Below are 20277 nucleotides of genomic sequence, written 5' to 3'. Positions count from 1 at the left end.
AGTGGACGTGGCCGCACCACCCTGAACCTCCGCGATGTCGCACCACGCTTCCAACTGTTGACCTGCGGTGTGAGAGACTTCATACGATTGAGCAATGTACAGGACTTCCTCAAGGGAAGGGTCTTCCAACTGCAGGGCCCGTTGCTGGACCTCCCTATCAGGGGCCGAACGAACAATGACGTCGCGCACCATAACGTGGGCATACGTCTCTCGCGACTGCTCCGTGACAAAATGACACTTGCGACTAAGACCGTGCAGGGTAGCGGCCCACGCCCGGTAAGACTGATGGGGCTGTTTCTTGCATTGATATAACTCGACCCTAGCTGCCACAACATGCGTGCGGTGGCGATATTATGAAGACAGCAATGAACACAATGTGTCAAAAGACAAGGACGAGGGTTCCTGCAATGGTGTTAGCTGCCGCAAAACTTGATACAGCGAGGGAGATATCCAAGACAAGAAAAGAGTATGACATACCTCCGCATCGGCAACATGAAACGCCTGGAAATGCTGCCGAAGGCGATGTTCATATGCGTCCCAATCCTCCGCCATCTCGTCATACAGGGGAAAGGGAGGAGGGAACGGCGCTGGAGCAGACTGCGTGGAGAGCAACGCCAGAAGCACTTGTTTCATGGTTGCCATGAGCTCCGTCTGCTGCTCAACCAAAACCCACACTAAGTCCTCCATGCCGTGGATAAGCTGCAAAACCAGAACAACGACACAACACACGAAAGAACGACCCTACTCGTCGCCAATTGTGGCCAAATTCTTGCATGCCCTCTGGTGGACGGGACTCTACTTGCGGCAACTACCATCCGAGACACGCCGTGCCAATGTGCGCCTCCCGCGATCTTTCTGAAGGCTACTGCAGAATCATAACTGGCAATGAGACATGGGTCTATGATTATGATATTAAGACCAAGCTTCAATCTTCACAATCAGTCAGCAAAGGTTTTCCAAGACAAAAACAACTTGTCAAGTCAGGTCAAATGGCAAAACCATGCTGATAGTTTTCTTTGACTTTGAAGGATTAGTTCATCATGAATTCATACCACAGGGACAAACTGTTAATCAATGGCACTATTGAATGCCTGCAAGAAAATGTAAGAAGGAAATGGCCTGAAATGTGGCAAGGGAATACCTGAATTTTGCATCATGACAACAAACCCGAATATTCATCCCTGTTGGTGCATGACTATTGCACAGAAAACAAAATCACTGTGCTGGATCATCCTTCATATTTTCCAGACCTGACACTGTGGACTCTTTTATTTCCAAAGTTGAATACTCCACTGACAGGATGAAAATTTGCAATGATAGATGAGATAAAAGAAATTTATCAGGGAGCACTTCACATGATACAGCAAGAGGCATACCAAGACTGCTTCTGGAAGTAGAAAGGGTGTTGTGGAGGAGAGTATTTCAAAGGAAAATAAGCAGAATAAGTAAAAGGTAAGCATAGAAAAATTTTGTGAACAAAGTTCCAGAATTTTTTGAACAGATCATGTATTCAACATTTTTCTTTTTTTTGGATGCTGTATGGTAAGAGTATGAACTGGTTGCCATTTTGTGGAAGGGCAACATACAACTTATACAGGGTGAACATTAATAAAACCGACAAACTGCAGGGATAGATTCCTGACTGGAAATGGGGGCAAAAAGGTCCTATGAACATGTGTGCAGAAACACGCGTGCATGTATTTGTGTGTGTGTGTGTGTGTGTGTGTGTGTGTGTGTGTGTGTGTGTGTGTGTGTGTGTTGAGGGGGGGGGGGGGGTTAAGAAATACTTCCATCATACACAGTGTGATAAACATAATGCAACTTTATTCAGGAGAGCCTGTCCATACTTTGTCCACTACTCACCAGCCAGAGATGCTCAAGTCTCACATAGAGGTCAATATGCTCATCGAGAGCCTCACCTCTGGGAGTATGGAGTATTTTGGGAGATGGAGGTCATCGGTCTGTGTTGTGGGCAGGTGCACAACAGGCCAGGCTGTGGCAGGCATATGAGCAAGACACAACCAGAACATTTCTCGGAGAAGTGGTGCACAGATGCACATGACTGATCATGCAGTGGCAGGCATGTGTGCAAAACTTGATCAGGCCATTTCTCATGGTGTTATATGATGTGGAGATGGTGTACAAGAGGTACGGTGCCAGAATTGCGGGGGGGGTACGGTGCCAGAAGTGCGGGGCGGGGGGGGGGGGGGGGGGGGGGGATGTCTGTTTGATGATGTTTGGTTTTGTTGGGCACTCAACTGTGCGGTCATCAGCACTCATACAAAGTCCCAATTCTTCACACAGTCCAATTTCTTTAGTCAGTCCAGTTTAGCCACTATCACAAATGATGATGATGATGATGATGATGATGATGATGATGAAATGATGAGGACAACACAAACACCCAGTCCCCGGGCACAGAAAATCCCCAAATCCCCAAACCAACCGGGAATCGAACCTGGGGCCCCATTATCCAGAGGCAGCAACACTAGCCACTAGACCACAAGCTGTGGATGAGATGTCTGTCACAGGCATATTGTGAGGGGTAACATGGACAATGAGTATTGATCATCGTCCTCGGTTACCAGCATGTTGGTGTCTGGATGTGTTGAGGCAGAGTTATCCTAGAGCACAGAAGTGGGTTTAAGTCAGGCAGATGAGACAGTCGTAGGCTAGCCAAACACTAGAATGTCTGTGGACCATGTTTAAGCACTCTGTATGGATCTGAATAAAGGGGTTGCAGAGCTGCTTGTACTGAACCATCTCACAACATCACAAAGTCGCAGGAGGCGAAGTTCTTGTCTATAAACACTTTTGGATCTGGAACGTGTGTTCAGGATATGTTGCAGTACATGATGCACTAGCATGTCCTGGCTGTAAGACACCTGCAGGCAAGACCAGTGACCCTCCATAGACCCCTTCTGCCAGTAACCCCCATAGGCTGTCCTTACACACTGAGCTAACAGCCAAGCATGACCCATTGGAGTACCGCAGTCCAGGAACCACAGTGGCACATCAGGTCCATCTTCATGGTCATTTGTCACTTCTCAATGAGGCCATTACTTTGGGGATGACACATAGTGATCCTTGTGTGGGTGATCCCTTAGACACGACACAGGACACCGAAGAGGGCTGACTCAAATTGACGGCCCTGATCACTAGCAAACAGATCAGGTGTGCTGATGCGGGTGATCCACTTCTCCACACACACACACACACACATACACACACACACACACACACACACACACACACACACACACGAGCAGTTGTCTTGGCTGTTATGTCATGTGAGAGTCCCACAAGTTCCAATGAGTGCAACTTGTGGGACTCTCACAGTCAAAAGGCTGCATTTTGACAACAACATGTACTCATGTCAGATAGTATTATTTTCTGACAGAATGTAACTTTTGCAGTGATACTTGAAAATGGCCATAAGGCCGAAATTGCAATCGTAACAATAAATATTTTATACAGTCAATGGCAACTATGATGTCTTTCAAAAAATATTATATGACTGTGAATCCCAACCATGAGAAGTTAGTATTTAGAATCATTGTCAAAAATTCTCATTGCTTCAAAAATCCCATCCACTGTCTGAACCACAAAGTTAAGTGATTAGGGTCAAACTGTGGTTGTCTGAGGTGCAGACTGAACCTCAGACATAAGGCTGAAGAGGTAATTGTAACATTATTCAGTATAGTAAACAACGTAGCTGCTAATGGGTCTCATATCCAATATGTGGTGCAAAAGACTTGAACGTAGCATTAAAATTATGTTGCAAACTTTGTTGGTTAAAAGCACTGTCTGTGGTAGCATTGTCCTCATAGTCCATGAGCAGATTTGTTGTTGGCTGCCACAGTTATGCTGGTTTTGTCTGTCAGTACAAGGTGCAAATTGTCACTGCACTCAATTTTCACTATTGTGTTTGCACCATGACAACACTGCACATCCTGCACTGCAATCATGTTGTCACTGTGATCCAGATGCAGTGTGAGGGGCAATGCATTGTGTAACTGCCACACTGTTGTCATACAATGCACCAGACCAGATTATGTGAAGCAATTAATTTATTGCGTGTTTCACAACAGGAATGGGGTCACCAGTGTAGAAAGAGTTGACACAATACCGTAGAAACCACCTCCAATCATACACGGTGTGATAAACATAATTTAACTTTATTCAGAAGAGCAACTATACATACATCTATCTCAAACATTAGTCTAGAATGCACTGGCTTTCCTTTCACTCTGTCCAAACTTTGTCCACCTCATGCCAATCAGAGGCATTTTAGCCTCACATATAGAGGTCAATATCCCCCCCGCCTCCACCCCCGCTCCAGCCCCATACACACACATCGATGTATATACAGTCATTGTTAAAAATATATCCTAAGTCTTTATAGTATATAGTTTTAATTTTTGCTGTACTGTGTGGTATGAGTTAGTAAAAAGGCACATACAATTGACAACGATAAAAACACACTGATTGTAAATCAGTTCCAACAGATCTGACTGTCTGACTTTGAGTCTTCTTTATTATTAAATCAAACAAAACCACGATTTGCTTAAAAACTGAATGTTAAAATTGATTGGGATCATTGGTATATGGGGTATGAGAGAGACCAGACCACCTACTGGATCTGTGAAGATGCAACTTCAGTGACATTATTTCACGTAGTTTAACCTGAGAACATATAGCTTTACAAAGTTTCAGAAGGTTCAAATCCCACTGTAGTACTCTAATCATAAGTTGATGAGCCATAAATACAACTTTCCTAATATATAGGTTTTCTGTTAAAACTAAATACAAGGAAGAAAACTAAATCATACCATTGCACTTTCTTTCTCATAGTCAGTTTTAACAGAATATCTGCATATTGTTGTTTAAAAAGTATATAGCCAATGTGCAGCCAAATGTCTATTACAGTATTGTGTAAAAATTAGAAGTAAATCTGTCAAGAACTTCAAGATTTTTGGAAACAACATGGTGTCCCAGGAGGAATGGTCAATTGTCAGGGATGTGACAGGAATGATCATTTGAAGGGCTTATTTCAATGGTGGTACAAGTCCATTTTTGTTCATTTTGTGATACAGAGACCTGAAGTTAAATGAGCGCTGAAAAATCTGCAGTTGAGATACCAAAAATAGTCAAGTGTAAGACTTCTAGCTAGAGATGAACCTTTCTTTCTGTTTGTTTGGATCATTAATTTCAGAAGCATTATAATCAGAAAAGTGGATGTAATGGACTTGAACCACTATTGAAATGAGCCCTTCATTTGAAGCAAGAAAGCTGTAAAATGCATAGGGTAAGAGTTATGAGCACTTGTTCAGTAGAAGAGATATGTTTCATAGCTGTAGAGATGAACAAGTTCTCTTAGCTCGTAGAGCATGCATTTTAGAGCCCAAGTTTACTAGATTTTTTTGCTTCAAATGATCATTCCTGTCATATCTCTGAATAATGATCATTTCTTGTGGGACATCCTGTATATTGTACATGTTAAAAGAAACATATATCCTATGTCCCTGTGATTGTTTATTGGGAAATTGCATAAAAATTTGAAGTAATCTCGTAAAGAACTTTGAGATTTTTCTAAAGAGTGTTTCCCCTTTACATATTAGTATGGACATGCTCTACCCTCTGAACTCATTTCACCTTGTTGTGCAGCCACTGAGTCATTTGTCTGCCCATGGTCACTGGAGTATGTGTTTGGGTGTCAGTGTGATTGTGTGTTTGGATGTGTGTCCTTTTGCTAGCAAAAAAATGAGAGCTCAAGAGCTAGTGTGAACAGTGCTTCCTACAACAGAGTGTCCCAGGAGGAATGATGAATTGTCAGGGATGTGACTATGCATCACAAATCAGTCTGCTATAGGAAAAATTCATACAAAATTCATGAAAACAGATAAGGGTTAACAAGAGGTAAAGAGCAGATGAGACTTTCTCACCAGACATGTGGAATGTATGATATGAAAAAATTATGTTGGGAAAAAAATTGCAATTGGAATGGAAAACTCATGAAAACAGGCAAAATTTTAAAAACAGGGCAGACACAACAAAGAAGTTATTGGAGAAAATGTAATCTACTCTGTTTGGCAAATAAAGTAAAACAGGAGATGGCAGTAAAAGTCAATCAGTGTGGTTTAGATACACTGAGGACATCTTTGCCATATGAACTCAGGGTGATGCAGACCTGTTAAAATTCTTGGAACTTCTAAATACTTTCTCCCAATTAAATTTCACATGGTCCAAATCTGAAACCCAAGCCACTTGTCTTGATGCCGACCTCAGCCTCACTGAGGGTCAGCAATACATTTCTGTTCACATCAAACCTACTAACAAACAAAAGTACTTATATTTTGACAGTTGCCATCTTTTCCATGTCAAATATTCCCTCCCATATGGCCTTGGAATTAATGGTAAATATATTTGTTCAGATGCAGACTCTTTACAGCAAGACACCATCATTTTCACCAGCAAGACACCATCATTTTCACCTCACCCTTCACTGGATGTAGTTACCCCTCTATACTAGTTCAAAAGCAGATTTCCCAGGCCATCACATCCAGTCAAGGTACTGCTGATCCCTCCAAAAAACAACTTAAGAGTACATCTCTGGTCACTCATTATTATCCTCACCTAGAATTTGTTAATCAGCTACTTCAACAAGGCTATGACTTCCTACAATAATGCCCTGAAATGAGGCCCATTCTGTGTGGCATTTTGCCCACCACACCTAGGACAGCTTCTCATTGCTCTCCCAATCTCCACAATGTCCTTGTCAGACTCTATGCTGCCTCTGCACTCATTTCCGTACACTATGGCTCCTACCCTCATGACCATCCCCACTGTAAGACTTGCCCTATGCACCTTCCTACCACCACTTATATCAGCTCTGTAACTGACAAAAAGAAAAAAACTATCAAAGGGAGAGCTACCTGTGAACATTGCCAGACTACCACCAAGTTATTAGTTAGGATGAAAGGGCATAAGCAGAAGGCATAACTGGTACAACACACAATATCTTGTTGCAGAGCATGCTCTACAACTTGACAGTTGTGACCTTGGTGCCTATTTCAGTTTATTGCCATCTTTATTCTTCTGCCAGACACCAGTTTCTAAGAACTACGCAGACAGGATCTGGCATTACAACATGTCCTTGGTTCTTGCCGTCCACCTGGCCTTAATTTATTTCTTGAGTCTCAGCATTTCTTCTCAGTAACTATCCCTTTCTATACTCCCTTTTAGTTTTCTACATGTTTTATTTTTTGATCTGTCTATTGGCCCTCTGCTCTACCACATATAATGATACACTTAGCTTTCCACTCATATTAACCCATGCACAATGTTTTGTCAGCAATCTCTTTCTTGCATACTACACTATCTTCCACTTTTAAGCTCTCAGGGTGTCCTGGTGCAGTCCCTAACAATCAGTCTTTCTCATCCTGTCCAGTAAGCCTCCCCTGACCTGGGGTTCTGGGTGACTTTCTGAACTCTCCCAGTTACTAAACCTCGCCAGTCTCTTTCCTTCACCCATCTTCCTTCCCTTTCAACCCTTCTGCCAGAAGAAGGAGTCAACAGCTCCAAAAACTTGCAAATTTGAATACCTTTACATGTGTTTTCTGCTGGCGCCATTTGGTGAGTAGATTTTTTTATCCACCCCATTACATTATATTTTCATTGTATAATCAAAATGTCAAGGCCTAAATGCACGGATACAGCTTGTATCAATTGAAATAAATCAAACAGCTGAATAAATAAATAAATTAAAAGTACATTTCTTCTGTCCACAAGTCTACAAATTCTTATTGACACATCTTTGCCCTATAAACTGCATCATGTTTACTGTTAATTACTGTTTTCCTAGTTCCCTATAAAGAAATTGTATGTTCCAGACAACACAGATTTGTCAGATTCATTTACAATACATTCCTGTCAATCAAGCTACAGGCTCTCCTCATTCCAACTATTAGGAGACCAAGAAAGGATTATTAACATTTAATGTCCTTTGGATGACAAGACCATTATGGATGAAGCACTGGCCCAGATTTGGCAAATATTGGGACAGAAATCAGTCATGTACTTCTTAGCTGACTACCAGAAATTATGTTAACATGAATTTAGACTGGCAGATAGCGATTTTGAACCAACTCCTATAGCAACAATTAAGTAGAGCTTTTCAAACATATATAGCTTGTTTTTTGTACTGCTTTGACTTTCCTGTAATAAATTATCACTGTAGGAGAAACATGAAATATTATAAGTTTAAAGCATGAATTACAGTCTAGGAAGTCACTCTATTATATGAAAATAACTCAAAATTAATAGCTGATACTACCTATTTTGTATTTCTCCAATTGGGATAGAACAGATGGATTTTTATGAACAGGATATTTCATCCAGTAAGGCTCCAATGACCCTCCAGCAGCTAACAATACAATATCTCCACCTGGGTGATGTTCAGTGTAATCTGTGATATCATAAACTCCACAGTTGTATGTTACCCATATTCCTGTATTTCTATTGGAGTGTGCAGCAACATCGTTGAGTGAATATTGCCTCAACTGATTCTTGTTCTGGAATGTTTCTGAAATTGACGCAACAGCATCCCAAAATGATCTCTTTCCTGTAAACAAAACTGAAAATAATTAATACTTTCCATTTTAATAACTGTATTACTATGAGAATAGAACAAGATAGGGGAATGGAAGGAGGGAGAGAGTATGAAAGAAGGGGTAGGGGGAAATTCTAATACAATAGAAGGGGTAGGGGGAAATTCTAATACAATGAAAATCCAGAAAATTTACCATAAACGTTATACAGAATAGTGAGAATTCAGTGATAATACTTCTACATGATACCAGAGTAAGTAGTTTTTGGTCATTTAAACAGAAATTAAATATATTGTATCCTGACATGATATGAGATATATTTGAAATATTCCATAACTTACATAAATGAAAGAATCTGGAGGGTGATATATAACTGAAGTGCCATGTCTTTGCCTTTTCACTTTTATGATGAGCTAATAGTGAATGCCAAATCTGAATCCGAGTTAAGGCACCTGCCTTTTGTGAGCATGAGGTGAAGTTTTAACTTTTAATAAATTTTAACTTTGATAACTGCCTGTGGTAACTGAAAATGTATAATGAAGTAGTAAAACATATAAATGATTTTGGATGACAAAACAATTGCTTTCTTTTGATCTTGTCAAATGTTCTTTCCAATCAGTGTGTCAATTCTGATTATTTATTATTTATTTCCTTACGTCTTTGACAGTGTGCTTGTATCTTCAACCACTCTAGTGATAAGTGCACAAACGTCTCAAAATATTGACTCCATAGACCTTTCCTTATCACTTTACATGAAATCAGAATACCTCTACAGGCAGAGAGCATCACTTCATCACAACATTAGGAAGCACTGGTCAGCAAAGCTACCCATGGAGTGCAATCTAAGAAGAGAGAACACGACAAAGTCTCTGTGGTTGAACTGCACCACTGTCAGTCAATATGTAACTTTTTAAGTAGACATTCTGGAAAACTGATAAACATCTTAAATTCTTTTAGCATTATTGAGTTTTCAAATTGGTTGCAAGTGGTACTTGACTTGTACTTTCCTAAGACCAGAGTAAGCCTCAAACATGGAGAAATTGGGCATTTCTACTTGCTATGTCATCAGTCTTGGAGTAAATAATTTTTTTTTCTTTTTTAGAGTTTACTTTCAGACTATAGTTACCCAGGAAGTACCAAAATTACTTCACAGGATATGTTTTTTTAAATTCTTATTATGTATACAATAATTTATGTTTTGCTGATTCCGGAGGTGTAATTAATCCACCATATCTGATTTAAATCTAATATTATGTTGGTACTGCAAACGGCTGAAAGCAAGGGAAAGCTACAGCTGTTGTTTTTCACATGGGCAGGCAGTCTTACTATATGGTTGAATAGTGATGGAATCCTATTGGGTGATATATTCCAGATGTAAAATCGTCCCCCACTCAGATCATGAGGTGGAGAGTAGAGCATGTCATCATAAGGAGAAACAAAACTAGCTTTGTATGAGTAGGAGTGTGAAATGTTAGATCCCTTAATTGTGTAGGTAGGTTAGAGATAAAAATGGAAGTGGACAGGTTCAAGGTGGACATAGTGGTAATCTGTGACGTGTGGTGGCAGGAAGAACAGAACTTCTGATCAGGTCAGTACAGGGTTATCAATATAAGATCAAATACAGGTAATGCAGAAGTAGGTCTAATAATGCATAAGAAAATAGGAAAGCAAATAAGCTACTATGAACAACATAATGAACACATTATCATAGACAAGTTACGTACAAATCCAGCAACCACCACAACAGTGCAAGTTTATGTGCCAACTACCTTTGCAGATGAAGAGATTGAAATAATGTATAATGAGATAAAAGAAATTATTCATATAGTAAAGGAAGACAGAATTTAACTATAACAGAAGTGGCTGAAAGTTGGTAGTAGCAAAAGTAAGAGAAGGAAAAATATTAGCAGATCATGAGCTAGGGAAGAGGAATGAAACAGAAAGCTGCCTGGTAGAATTTTGCACAGAACATGATTTAAGCATCACTAATATTTGGTTAAAATCATGAAACAACATTGTATTTGTGGATGTGACCTGGACACACAGGAATGTTTCAAATAGATTTCATAATGGTAAGCCAGAGACTTCAGAACCAGATTTTAAACTGCAAAAAATTCCAGGTGCACATGTTGCCTTTAACCATAATTTATTGGCTATGAAGTGCAGATTAAAACTGAAAAAAATTACAGTAAGGGAGGAAATTAAGGAGATGGGACCTGGATAAGTTCAAGTAACCCACGTTTGTTGAGGGTTGAAAGAGAGCATCAGGTGACAACTAATTGAAACAGGAATAAGGAACACAACAGAAGATTAATGAGTAGTATCAAATGATGAAATAGTGAAGGTAGCAGAGCATCAAATAGGTAAACAGACAAGGCTTAACAGAAATCCTCGGATGCCACATGAGATACTGAATTTAATTTACAAAATTTTAAAATGTAAAAATGCAGCAGATGAAGCAGGCAAAAGGCATACGCCTGAATGCAGAAATGGCCAGAGGACAATTGCAAAGCTGGAGAATCATGCATAACTAGGGAGAAGATATGTGCCATCTATGGAAAAATTGTCAAGATATTTCGAGAAAAGAGAATCATCTCTATGAATATCAAGTCAGATGGCTAGTCAGCTAGCCAGTGCTAAGCAACGAAGGGAAGGCTGAAAGGTGGGAGGAATACAGGGTGTCCATAATTAAAGTTTCAGTTTCTAAATGTTGTAGAAAGAGAACCACTGCTCAGAATGACATCAGATTTTAACAACACATTATTGATGCAGGGGGTGGGAGAGGGGGGTGGGGGTGGGGGGGGGGGGGGTCGGTGCCAGTGGGGAATGTCATGGAACAAAAGAGAAAAACAAAACTTCGAAAATTTTACCAATAAATGACACTGTAAGTGCCTTAATGTAAATGGGGTTGGCTACAAATGACAGATGAATCACAATATGACAGCTGTGGTTTGAGTTTCTCATAATGCCATTCATGATGCCAACAGTTGTGACATTGTTAGTTAGGTAAGCCCTTGCACCATGGCAAGTTCCTACCACATCAAATGGGAAAAATCAGTTGTCCTGAGGACAAAAATTGCATAAAAACAAAATTACGTTAGTTCTTAATTGTCCTGAGGCCAAAAACCACATAAAAAGTAAAATGACATTGGTTTCAAATTGTCACGAGACTAGTGCAAGTCATGTTCAATGTGTTTTCCATTGCTTGTCGCCACAAGTTAAAATCAAGAAACAGCATCTAGAATGAAATTTTCACCCTACAGCGGAGTGTGCGCTGATATGAAACTTCCTGGCAGATTAAAACTGTGTGCTGGACTGAGACTCCCGAGTTCGAGTCTCGGTCTGGCACACAGTTTTAATCTGCCAGGAAGTTTCAAGAAACAGCATATTCCACAACAGATTGGAGTGTGCTGGGAGTCACATTCAGAAAGTGTTACACAATGTGTGAGTTCAGTTCAACTGTGTTCATAACTGGAGCACTAGACACAATATCTTCCAGATAAGCCCAAGCCAACAGTCACGCATATTAAGATCAGGTGATTTGAACATCCTGGCTGGAGGTAAATGACGGCTGATAATTTTAGCATTTCCAACCTGCCTCTGCAGCAGCCACTCCACTGGTTGTGCAATGTGCGGAGTGCGATCTTGCATAAAAATGACCTTAACCACACATCCATTCTGCTGAAGAGGTGGAATGACAGTGGTGTTCAAAAGACTCTCATAGTATTTATGAGAAACAGTACAGGTAACAGGGCTGTAGGACTCATCTCCTCAAAAAAATATGGCTCTACAATAACTAATGCTACCAACCAGCACTGCACAGCCACCTTTGCAGAATGAAATGTTACTGGTCAATGCATGTGCAAATTTTCCATTGCCCGTATTCTGCAATTCTGCATATTGACATGTCCTTGGAGATGCAAATGGGTTTTGCCTCTCCATAGATTGTTCCAGGGCTGTTCATTGTCCACTTCCATATGAACAAGAAATTCCAGAGTGAACATTTTGATTTTGTATGGATAGTAATACAGAACATTTCATAGGATTTTATGGACCATGCTTACAAGAATGCACAATGTCCAGGCAATTTCCCATGCACTACATGTTGCACATCACCACTCAACCCCTCCTGCAATGCTGTGATCATATCTTTGGCAGATGTTGGATCAATTGCTTTCCTCTCTCTGCCACACTGCACTTCAAAAGGACCTATCTTTTCAAATTTTATAATGATTTTCTCCAGACCTTTATCAGACATCCAAACAATGCATTTTACATACCCTTGAGTGTCCTGAACTTCTGCAGGGCTACTGGTGCAGTCACCATTCTTGTAAAAGTGATCTACATCTACATCTACATCTACATCCATACTCCGCAAGCCACCTGACGGTGTGTGGCGGATGGTACCTTGAGTACCTCTATCGGTTCTCCCTTCTATTCCAGTCTCGTATTCTTCATGGAAAGAAGGATTGTCGGTATGCCTCTGTGTGGGCTCTAATCTCTCTGATTTTATCCTCATGGTCTCTTCGCGAGATATACGTAGGAAGGAGCAATATACTGCTTGACTCTTCGGTGAAGGTATGTTCTCGAAACTTTGACAAAAGCCCGTACCGAGCTACTGAGCGTCTCTCATGCAGAGTCTTCCACTGGAGTTTATCTATCATCTCCGTAACGCTTTCGCGATTACTAAATGATCCTGTAATGAAGCGTGCTGCTCTCCATTGGATCTTCTCTATATCTTCTATCAACCCTATCTGGTACAGATCCCACACTGCTGAGCAGTATTCAAGCAGCGGGCGAACAAGCGTACTGTAACCTACTTCCTTTGTTTTCGGATTGCATTTCCTTAAGATTCTTCCAATTAATCTCAGTCTGGCATCTGCTTTACCGACAATCAACATTATATGATCATTCCATTTTAAATCACTCCTAATGCGTACTCCCAGATAATTTATGGTATTAACTGCTTCCAGTTGCTGACCTGCTATTTTGTAGCTAAATGATAAAGGATCTATCTTTCTGTGTATTTGCAGCACATTACACTTGTCTACATTGAGATTCAATTGCCATTTCCTGCACCATGCGTCAATTCGCTGCAGATCCTCCTGCATTTCAGTACAATTTTCCATTGTTACAACCTCTCGATACACCACAGCATCATCTGCAAAAAGCCTCAGTGAACTTCCGATGTCATCCACCAGGTCATTTATGTATATTGTGAATAGCAACGGTCCTATGACACTCCCCTCCGGCACACCTGAAATCACTCTTACTTCGGAAGACTTCTCTCCATTGAGAATGACATGCTGCGTCCTGTTATCTAGGAACTCCTCAATCCAATCACACAATTGGTCTGATAGTCCATATGCTCTTACTTTGTTCATTAAATGACTGTGGGGAACTGTATCGAACGCCTTGCGGAAGTCAAGAAACACGGCATCTACCTGGGAACCCGTGTCTATGGCCCTCTGAGTCTCGTGGACAAATAGCGCAAGCTGGGTTTCACATGACCGTCTTTTTCGAAACCCATGCTGATTGCTACAGAGTAGATTTCTAGTCTCCAGAAAAGTCATTAAACTCGAACACAATACGTGTTCCAAAATTCAACAACTGATCGACGTTAGAGATATAGGTCTATAGTTCTGCACATCTGTTCGACGTCCCTTCTTGAAAACGGGGATGACCTGTGCCCTTTTCCAATCCTTTGGAACGCTACGCTCTTCTAGAGACCTACGGTACACTGCTGCAAGAAGGGGGGCAAGTTCATTCACATAGTCTGTGTAAAATTGAACTGGTATCCCATCAGGTCCAGATGCCTTTCCGCTTTTGAGCGATTTTAATTGTTTCTCTATCCCTCTGTCGTCTATTTCGATATCTACCATTTTGTCATCTGTGCGACAATCTAGAGAAGGAACTACAGTGCAATCTTCCTCTGTGAAACAACTTTGGAAAAAGACATTTAGTATTTTGGCCTTTAGTCTGTCATCCTCTGTTTCAGTACCATTTTGGTCACAGAGTGTCTGGACATTTTGTTTTGATCCACCTACCACTTTGACATAAGACCAAAATTTCTTAGGATTTTCTGCCAAGTCAGTACATAGAACTTTACTTTCGAATTCATTGAACGCCTCTCGCATAGCCCTCCTCACACTACATTTCGCACATCACCATCACATCGCATCGCATCGTGCACTTCTGGCATCTGCCAGAAGTGCACGATCATTCATGGAGACAGTTGCATTGGGCATCTCAGACAGAAACTGATGAACAGCCATGTGCCTTTTGTCTGTTGGTGTGCATTTTCTAATGCTCACAGTGCCATCTATTGCAGTAGTAAAATTTTTATTTTTTTCCCCTTACTTTTCACTCTGCATTTGATGTAATTCTGAGCAGTAGGTCTCTTTCTACAGTGTTTTGAAACTGGAACTTTAAGAATTTAACAGAGCACTGAAAGACTTACATTAAACAAAGCCAGTGGAATAGACAAAAGTCTTCAAAATTATTGACATCCTTAGGAGAGCTGGCCATGACAAACCTATTCCACCAGGTATGCAAGATAAATGAGACAGGAAAAATACCCTAAGACTACAAGAAAAATGTAATAATGCCAATTCCATAGACTTCCATGCTTACAGGTGTCAGTACTTCCAATTCATCACTTTAATAAGTTGTGGTTATAAAGCAGTGACATGACTTAGAATGGAAAAACTGGTAGAAGCTGACCTCAGGGAAGATGAGTTTGGGTTCTGGAGAAATGTAGGAACACATACTGACCCTACAACATAGATTAAAAGTTAGATTGAAGAAAGGTAAATCTACATTTACAGCATTTGTAAATGTTGAGGTAGGTTGTAGGTGTGGAAGGGTGGGTGGATTTCATTGTGTGTGTGTGTGTGGGGGGGGGGGGGGGGGGGGGTGTTTGTGTGTGTGTGTGTGTGTGTGTGTGTGTGTTTGTTTTTGTATACTCTAGCATCAAAGGCTCTATTCTGAAAGCTACCAAAGGTATTACTCAAAACCTCTGTTATTCAGTGAGTGGTCCCCTTTACTCAAATAATAATTAATGAAATATTTACTAGTGATACAGCACATTTTTGGAGGGTGAATGGTACTTCTCCTTCAGTGAAAGAGATTTTTTAAGGCATGATGAAAGTCTTTGTGATGTGGCAGGAAATTAAAATTGATTTTTAATGCATGATGAAAGTCTTTGTGATGTGTCAGGAAATTAAAAAATTAAAATTTGTTGTGTGTGTTATATATTGGTGGAATACAGATAATGGAAAGGGTAAAAGTAACCGCTAATCTTACAGCTGCACACCTGAAGCCAACTTTTACTGGTGTAAAGGTTGTCTTGGGTGCAGTAGGTGTGAGGGAAAGGAAAAAGATAGGGGAGCACAATGAGGAGTGAAGAATGGCTGGTGACTAACTAGAGGCAGCAGCAGACAGGATGGGAGTGTAGTATTGGTGAGCTTGTCCCACTGTTGGCAGGGGTAGTTCCACATGGTATATAAATAACTGGAGGAGTGTGTTGCAAGAGATATGGAGAAAGAACATATGAAGAGGCAGGCCCGAGAAGAAAATGTGAGTGTAAAATGATGGTGTGAAGTAAGGGTCCTGGGACAATGTGGATGTGGCTCTGGGCCATGGGGCTAGCAGAGATAGAGGCCAGGAGGACTGCAGAGTTGAAGGAAGTGTTGAGGGATTATTCCCATCTATGTAATTCAGAGAATCTGGTGTGGGGCACGTGGGAGAGGGTAGGTGGGGAGGGGGGGAAGGGGGGGGAGGTCACAATTTGACTGTGGCCATTCATTTGCATTGACAGCCCATGCCCACATAAAAATCTGTGCAAAGCACAGAGCTGATATATGATGACTGGTGTGCAGGTAGCCTTGCATGTGATACCTACTCTACCAGAGGCAAAGCCATCTGTGATCAGTCGTGTCATACACCAGCTCTGTGTTAACTTTTGCACAGCCTTTTATGTGGACATGACCAGCATCAAACAGTGTCCTGTAGCTTGACAGTGAATGCCACCATCCTATACACCCTCACACACACTGCTTCTTGAGCCACATTAACTAATAAGTATCTTCCGTCATCTTCCAAGTGTACACATTAGACAGCAATATTTCTCCTTATTCTGATATTTAGGCCAATAATTGTATAGCCATAGTCAAGGTGAATTGGTGGCAGAATTAAAATCACTTTACATGATACTGTTGATAAATGCACATTTACTTCAAGGAAAACTTGAAAAACACACTGTGGTTTTCAACATAATCAATGAAGTGTTTTGGTGACATCTGTCACTGTTCACACACATAACTGATATCTGCAAATCTACAGCAACGTCAAGGTAATACACAGGCTACTATGAATATATTCCCTTTTTCATGACCCAGAGAGTTTTTTTCTCATCTCTTGAGTAGTACCTTTTTATCCAAAATTGACCTAGCAGAAATGTGTATCCATTACTCCCTTGATGAAAAGCATGATACTGTTAGTACAGCCTTTTCCCACTGTTTGTCACACAATTCTGAAAAACTGATCACATATACTCTGAAGGCATTGACTACCATTTTTGAGGTCCACTAATTTCACACGTACCTATTAAATATTTTATTCAAAATTGTTGTGGACTGCAAACTACTCCTTGAATGTTTGGACCTCATCATCTTTCAGAGCACTTAGCTCCATAGCTAGAACAATGAATGTGTTTTATAACTGATTACAAGTAAATTATCTGTCTGCCCCAAGTATAACAACATTAACAATAGCACCTTGTGCAACTTATCAGTGCAGCGTGATGAACACCAGTTAGAGGCTTCTCCACAACAAGGGCCAGGTAGACCAAAGAGGTGGGTAGTTTCATGATTCTGAAACACAGTCACTCACACCTCAAATATCTTTATGTAGTCCAACATCACTTACAGGTCTGTCAAAGTCCCCTATTTCTTTTCACATCTAGAGTGGGATACTGCATCTTAATTTCAGAGAAATTTCTGCTGAAGGTGTTATATCCAATTCATTGGGGGGGGGGGGGGGGCATTGTGACAAGTTCTGTGAGAAACAGCTTACGCAGATATTTGTATACCGGCCTGCATTCAACTGAGACATTCAAATAATAATCAGTCATTGATATATGTGACAGCAGTAAGATTTTTGTGATACACTGAGGTGTATAAGACTAATAGGAAGTAGAGGTGGTCTATTCATTACATTAGACAAGAAACTTGTAATAACTTAAATAGAAACTGAAGCTGCATGTGAAATTTTTAGGCAAGACTCAGTATCAAGAGTGGGTGGGCACTTATTCTTCCATTAACCACCAGCCTCGCCACTAGATGTAATTGAAAAAGCCAGAAAAACACTCAGCTTGCTAATTCATATATATCCCTTAATACTGTTGTTGATGGAGGAGACTTTAATTGTATAACAACCAGTTGGGATGGTTACAGTTTTATTCTTGTGACAAGGAGACCTCCTGAAATACAATAACAAATCCTTTCTCTGAAAGTTACTTTGAACAATCTGTTCTGAAACCCACTCATGAACATCGTATGTTTTATCTAAAGGCAATTTATATACCTTAATCTTTGAAGAAGTGCACATTGAAGCTGGAGTCAGTGACTGCAAGAAAGTTGTACTAAATAACAAAATGGGAACTAAGACAAGTAGATAGATTTATATTTCCAGTAACCTACATAAAGAGTCAGTACTGTCACATCTCAAGGAGGAGTTCAAAACATTTTGCTCTCTACAGGAGCAGGTAGAGGAGGTAGAGGAACTGTGGCTCAAGTCCAAACAAAAGCTAAAATGATGGGAGGTATCTGATTTGGATTAGTCACTGTAAAGAAACTTCTGAAGAAACAGTGACTAACATACAACAGGCATAAATTAAAGCATAGGCTTATAGATTGAGAAATGCTGAATAATGTGTTTGGTTGTCAAATGGGCAAAACATGACACCTCCAGTGACTACTGTTGTAGAATTTTATCAAAAGTTCTCTAAAACACTCAAAGAAATTCTAGTCACATGTAAAGGCTATCAGTGGCAGGGAAGTTTATGTTCAGACACTCTTGGTTGTCACAGAACTGAAACTGATCATAGCAAAGCACTGTTTTCAAATGTTCTTTTACAAAGGGAGATACAATAGAACTGTCCCAGCTTCATTCCCACATCACTGCAAAGATGAGTGATCTAAATATTAATTTCAGTGGCATCAAGAAACATCTGAAATTGCTAAGATTAAAGGTAGCTCTGGTGGCCACTTTTCTACAATTTCTTCAATTTAATTTACAATTCATTACCAATAAATTATGGTTGAGTATCATTTGAAAATTTTTACAGTTTAAAATCTGGTTTTGAAATCTCTGTATTACCATTACATAACAATCTGAAACCTTCTGGTGTCTCCAAGTCTCTTCCATACATACAACCTTTTCTTTCATTATTCTAAAGTATGTATTTGCAATAATTTACTTGTGTTCTGTGCAAATTCTACCAGGCACCTTCCCTTTTCCTTCCTTTCCTCCAATACATTTTCTCCTATTATCTTACCTTATCTTTCTTTTCTTACTATTGAATTCCAATTCTCCATCACATCTGCCTTAGACTAAATAATTTCCTTTATTTTGTCATATATTCTTTCAAATTTTTGATTATCTGCAGAGCTAGTAAACATATATGCATGTGCTATTGTGATGGACCTGGGTTTTGTGTCTATCTTGGCTATAATAATGCACTCACTTTGACATTCACGGTAGTTCACTCCCATTCCCGGTTTCTTATTCATTATTAGATCTACTTCTATGTTACCACTATTTGTGTTTGTGTTGATAATCTTGTACTCACCTGACCATAAATCCTGTTCTTCCTGTCCCTGCACTTCACTAATTCTCACCACCTCTAACTTTTAAATATAATTTATTGGCCTTTGGCATTAACCATTTAGCCAGCCTCTAACTTCTAGCTACCCATTTCTCTCCTGAGAAATGCCTATATATTAATTACTTACACTCATGAACAATTGAATTAGGAATGGTTGCTGGGCAGGTTGCCACTGCTGCCACAGAAAGTCTGTGCTTTCATATAACTGTGATGTCACATAACCTCATAGTGGCTACTAGCCTGATAGTCAAGTGCAAGATAGGCAAGGTGCAAGATATCAGCATGTTTGATCCTAACCAGATTGTGGATCCCCAGCATGAACATCACTCCATCCCTGCAGTCCTGCAGTGAACTGATTTTTTGTGTACCTCTTTGTCAAGTATGTTCTGTCAGCATTCCCTTTCAGGGAAAACTGCTGCTGAAAGAATCAATGACCAAGGGATACAACATGTTGACGGCACTGTTCACCACTAACTATCATGGATTACAACAGTGAGTAAGGTAGCTACTGTGAAGCAACTCAGTTAGCAGTTCAATGCTAACCAGCAACAACAACTGGTGGGCAGTCTTATCATGCAGAACTACCTCATCGCTGTGGAGTGTGGAAGCCATTACACCATGTATGTACCTCTGCTCTCCATACGTCATGAGGTGCAGAGGTTAACCAGGGTGCAGGAACATGGCCTATGCAGCAATGCATCCAATTTGCCTACAGGTCACATTCAGGCACATAATGAAGGTTTTCTCATGTGAAGGATGTTTACATTGGATGAAACAGGG

At 40.3% G+C, this 20277-nt stretch overlaps 1 protein-coding gene across 5 annotated transcripts in view; it reads right to left on the bottom strand.

Annotated features, from left to right (window-relative positions):
• LOC126164992 (sulfite oxidase, mitochondrial-like) overlaps window positions 1-20277 on the bottom strand; it is a 166659-nt gene that overhangs the window by 44572 nt on the left and 101810 nt on the right. For 4 of the 5 annotated variants that reach the window (XM_049920288.1, XM_049920287.1, XM_049920284.1 and 1 more), the window contains exon 3: window positions 8336-8635. In XM_049920288.1, coding sequence (XP_049776245.1) covers window positions 8336-8635 — 300 coding nt within the window. The remainder of the gene's footprint in view (window positions 1-8335; window positions 8636-20277) is intronic. The other variant, XM_049920285.1, reaches the window with a different exon arrangement.

Source organism: Schistocerca cancellata, chromosome 1 (assembly GCF_023864275.1).
Source record: "Schistocerca cancellata isolate TAMUIC-IGC-003103 chromosome 1, iqSchCanc2.1, whole genome shotgun sequence".
Lineage (NCBI taxonomy): Eukaryota > Metazoa > Arthropoda > Insecta > Orthoptera > Acrididae > Schistocerca > Schistocerca cancellata.
The sequence above is the reverse complement of the archived record's forward strand: the minus strand, read 5'-3'. Positions and strand labels throughout refer to the sequence as shown.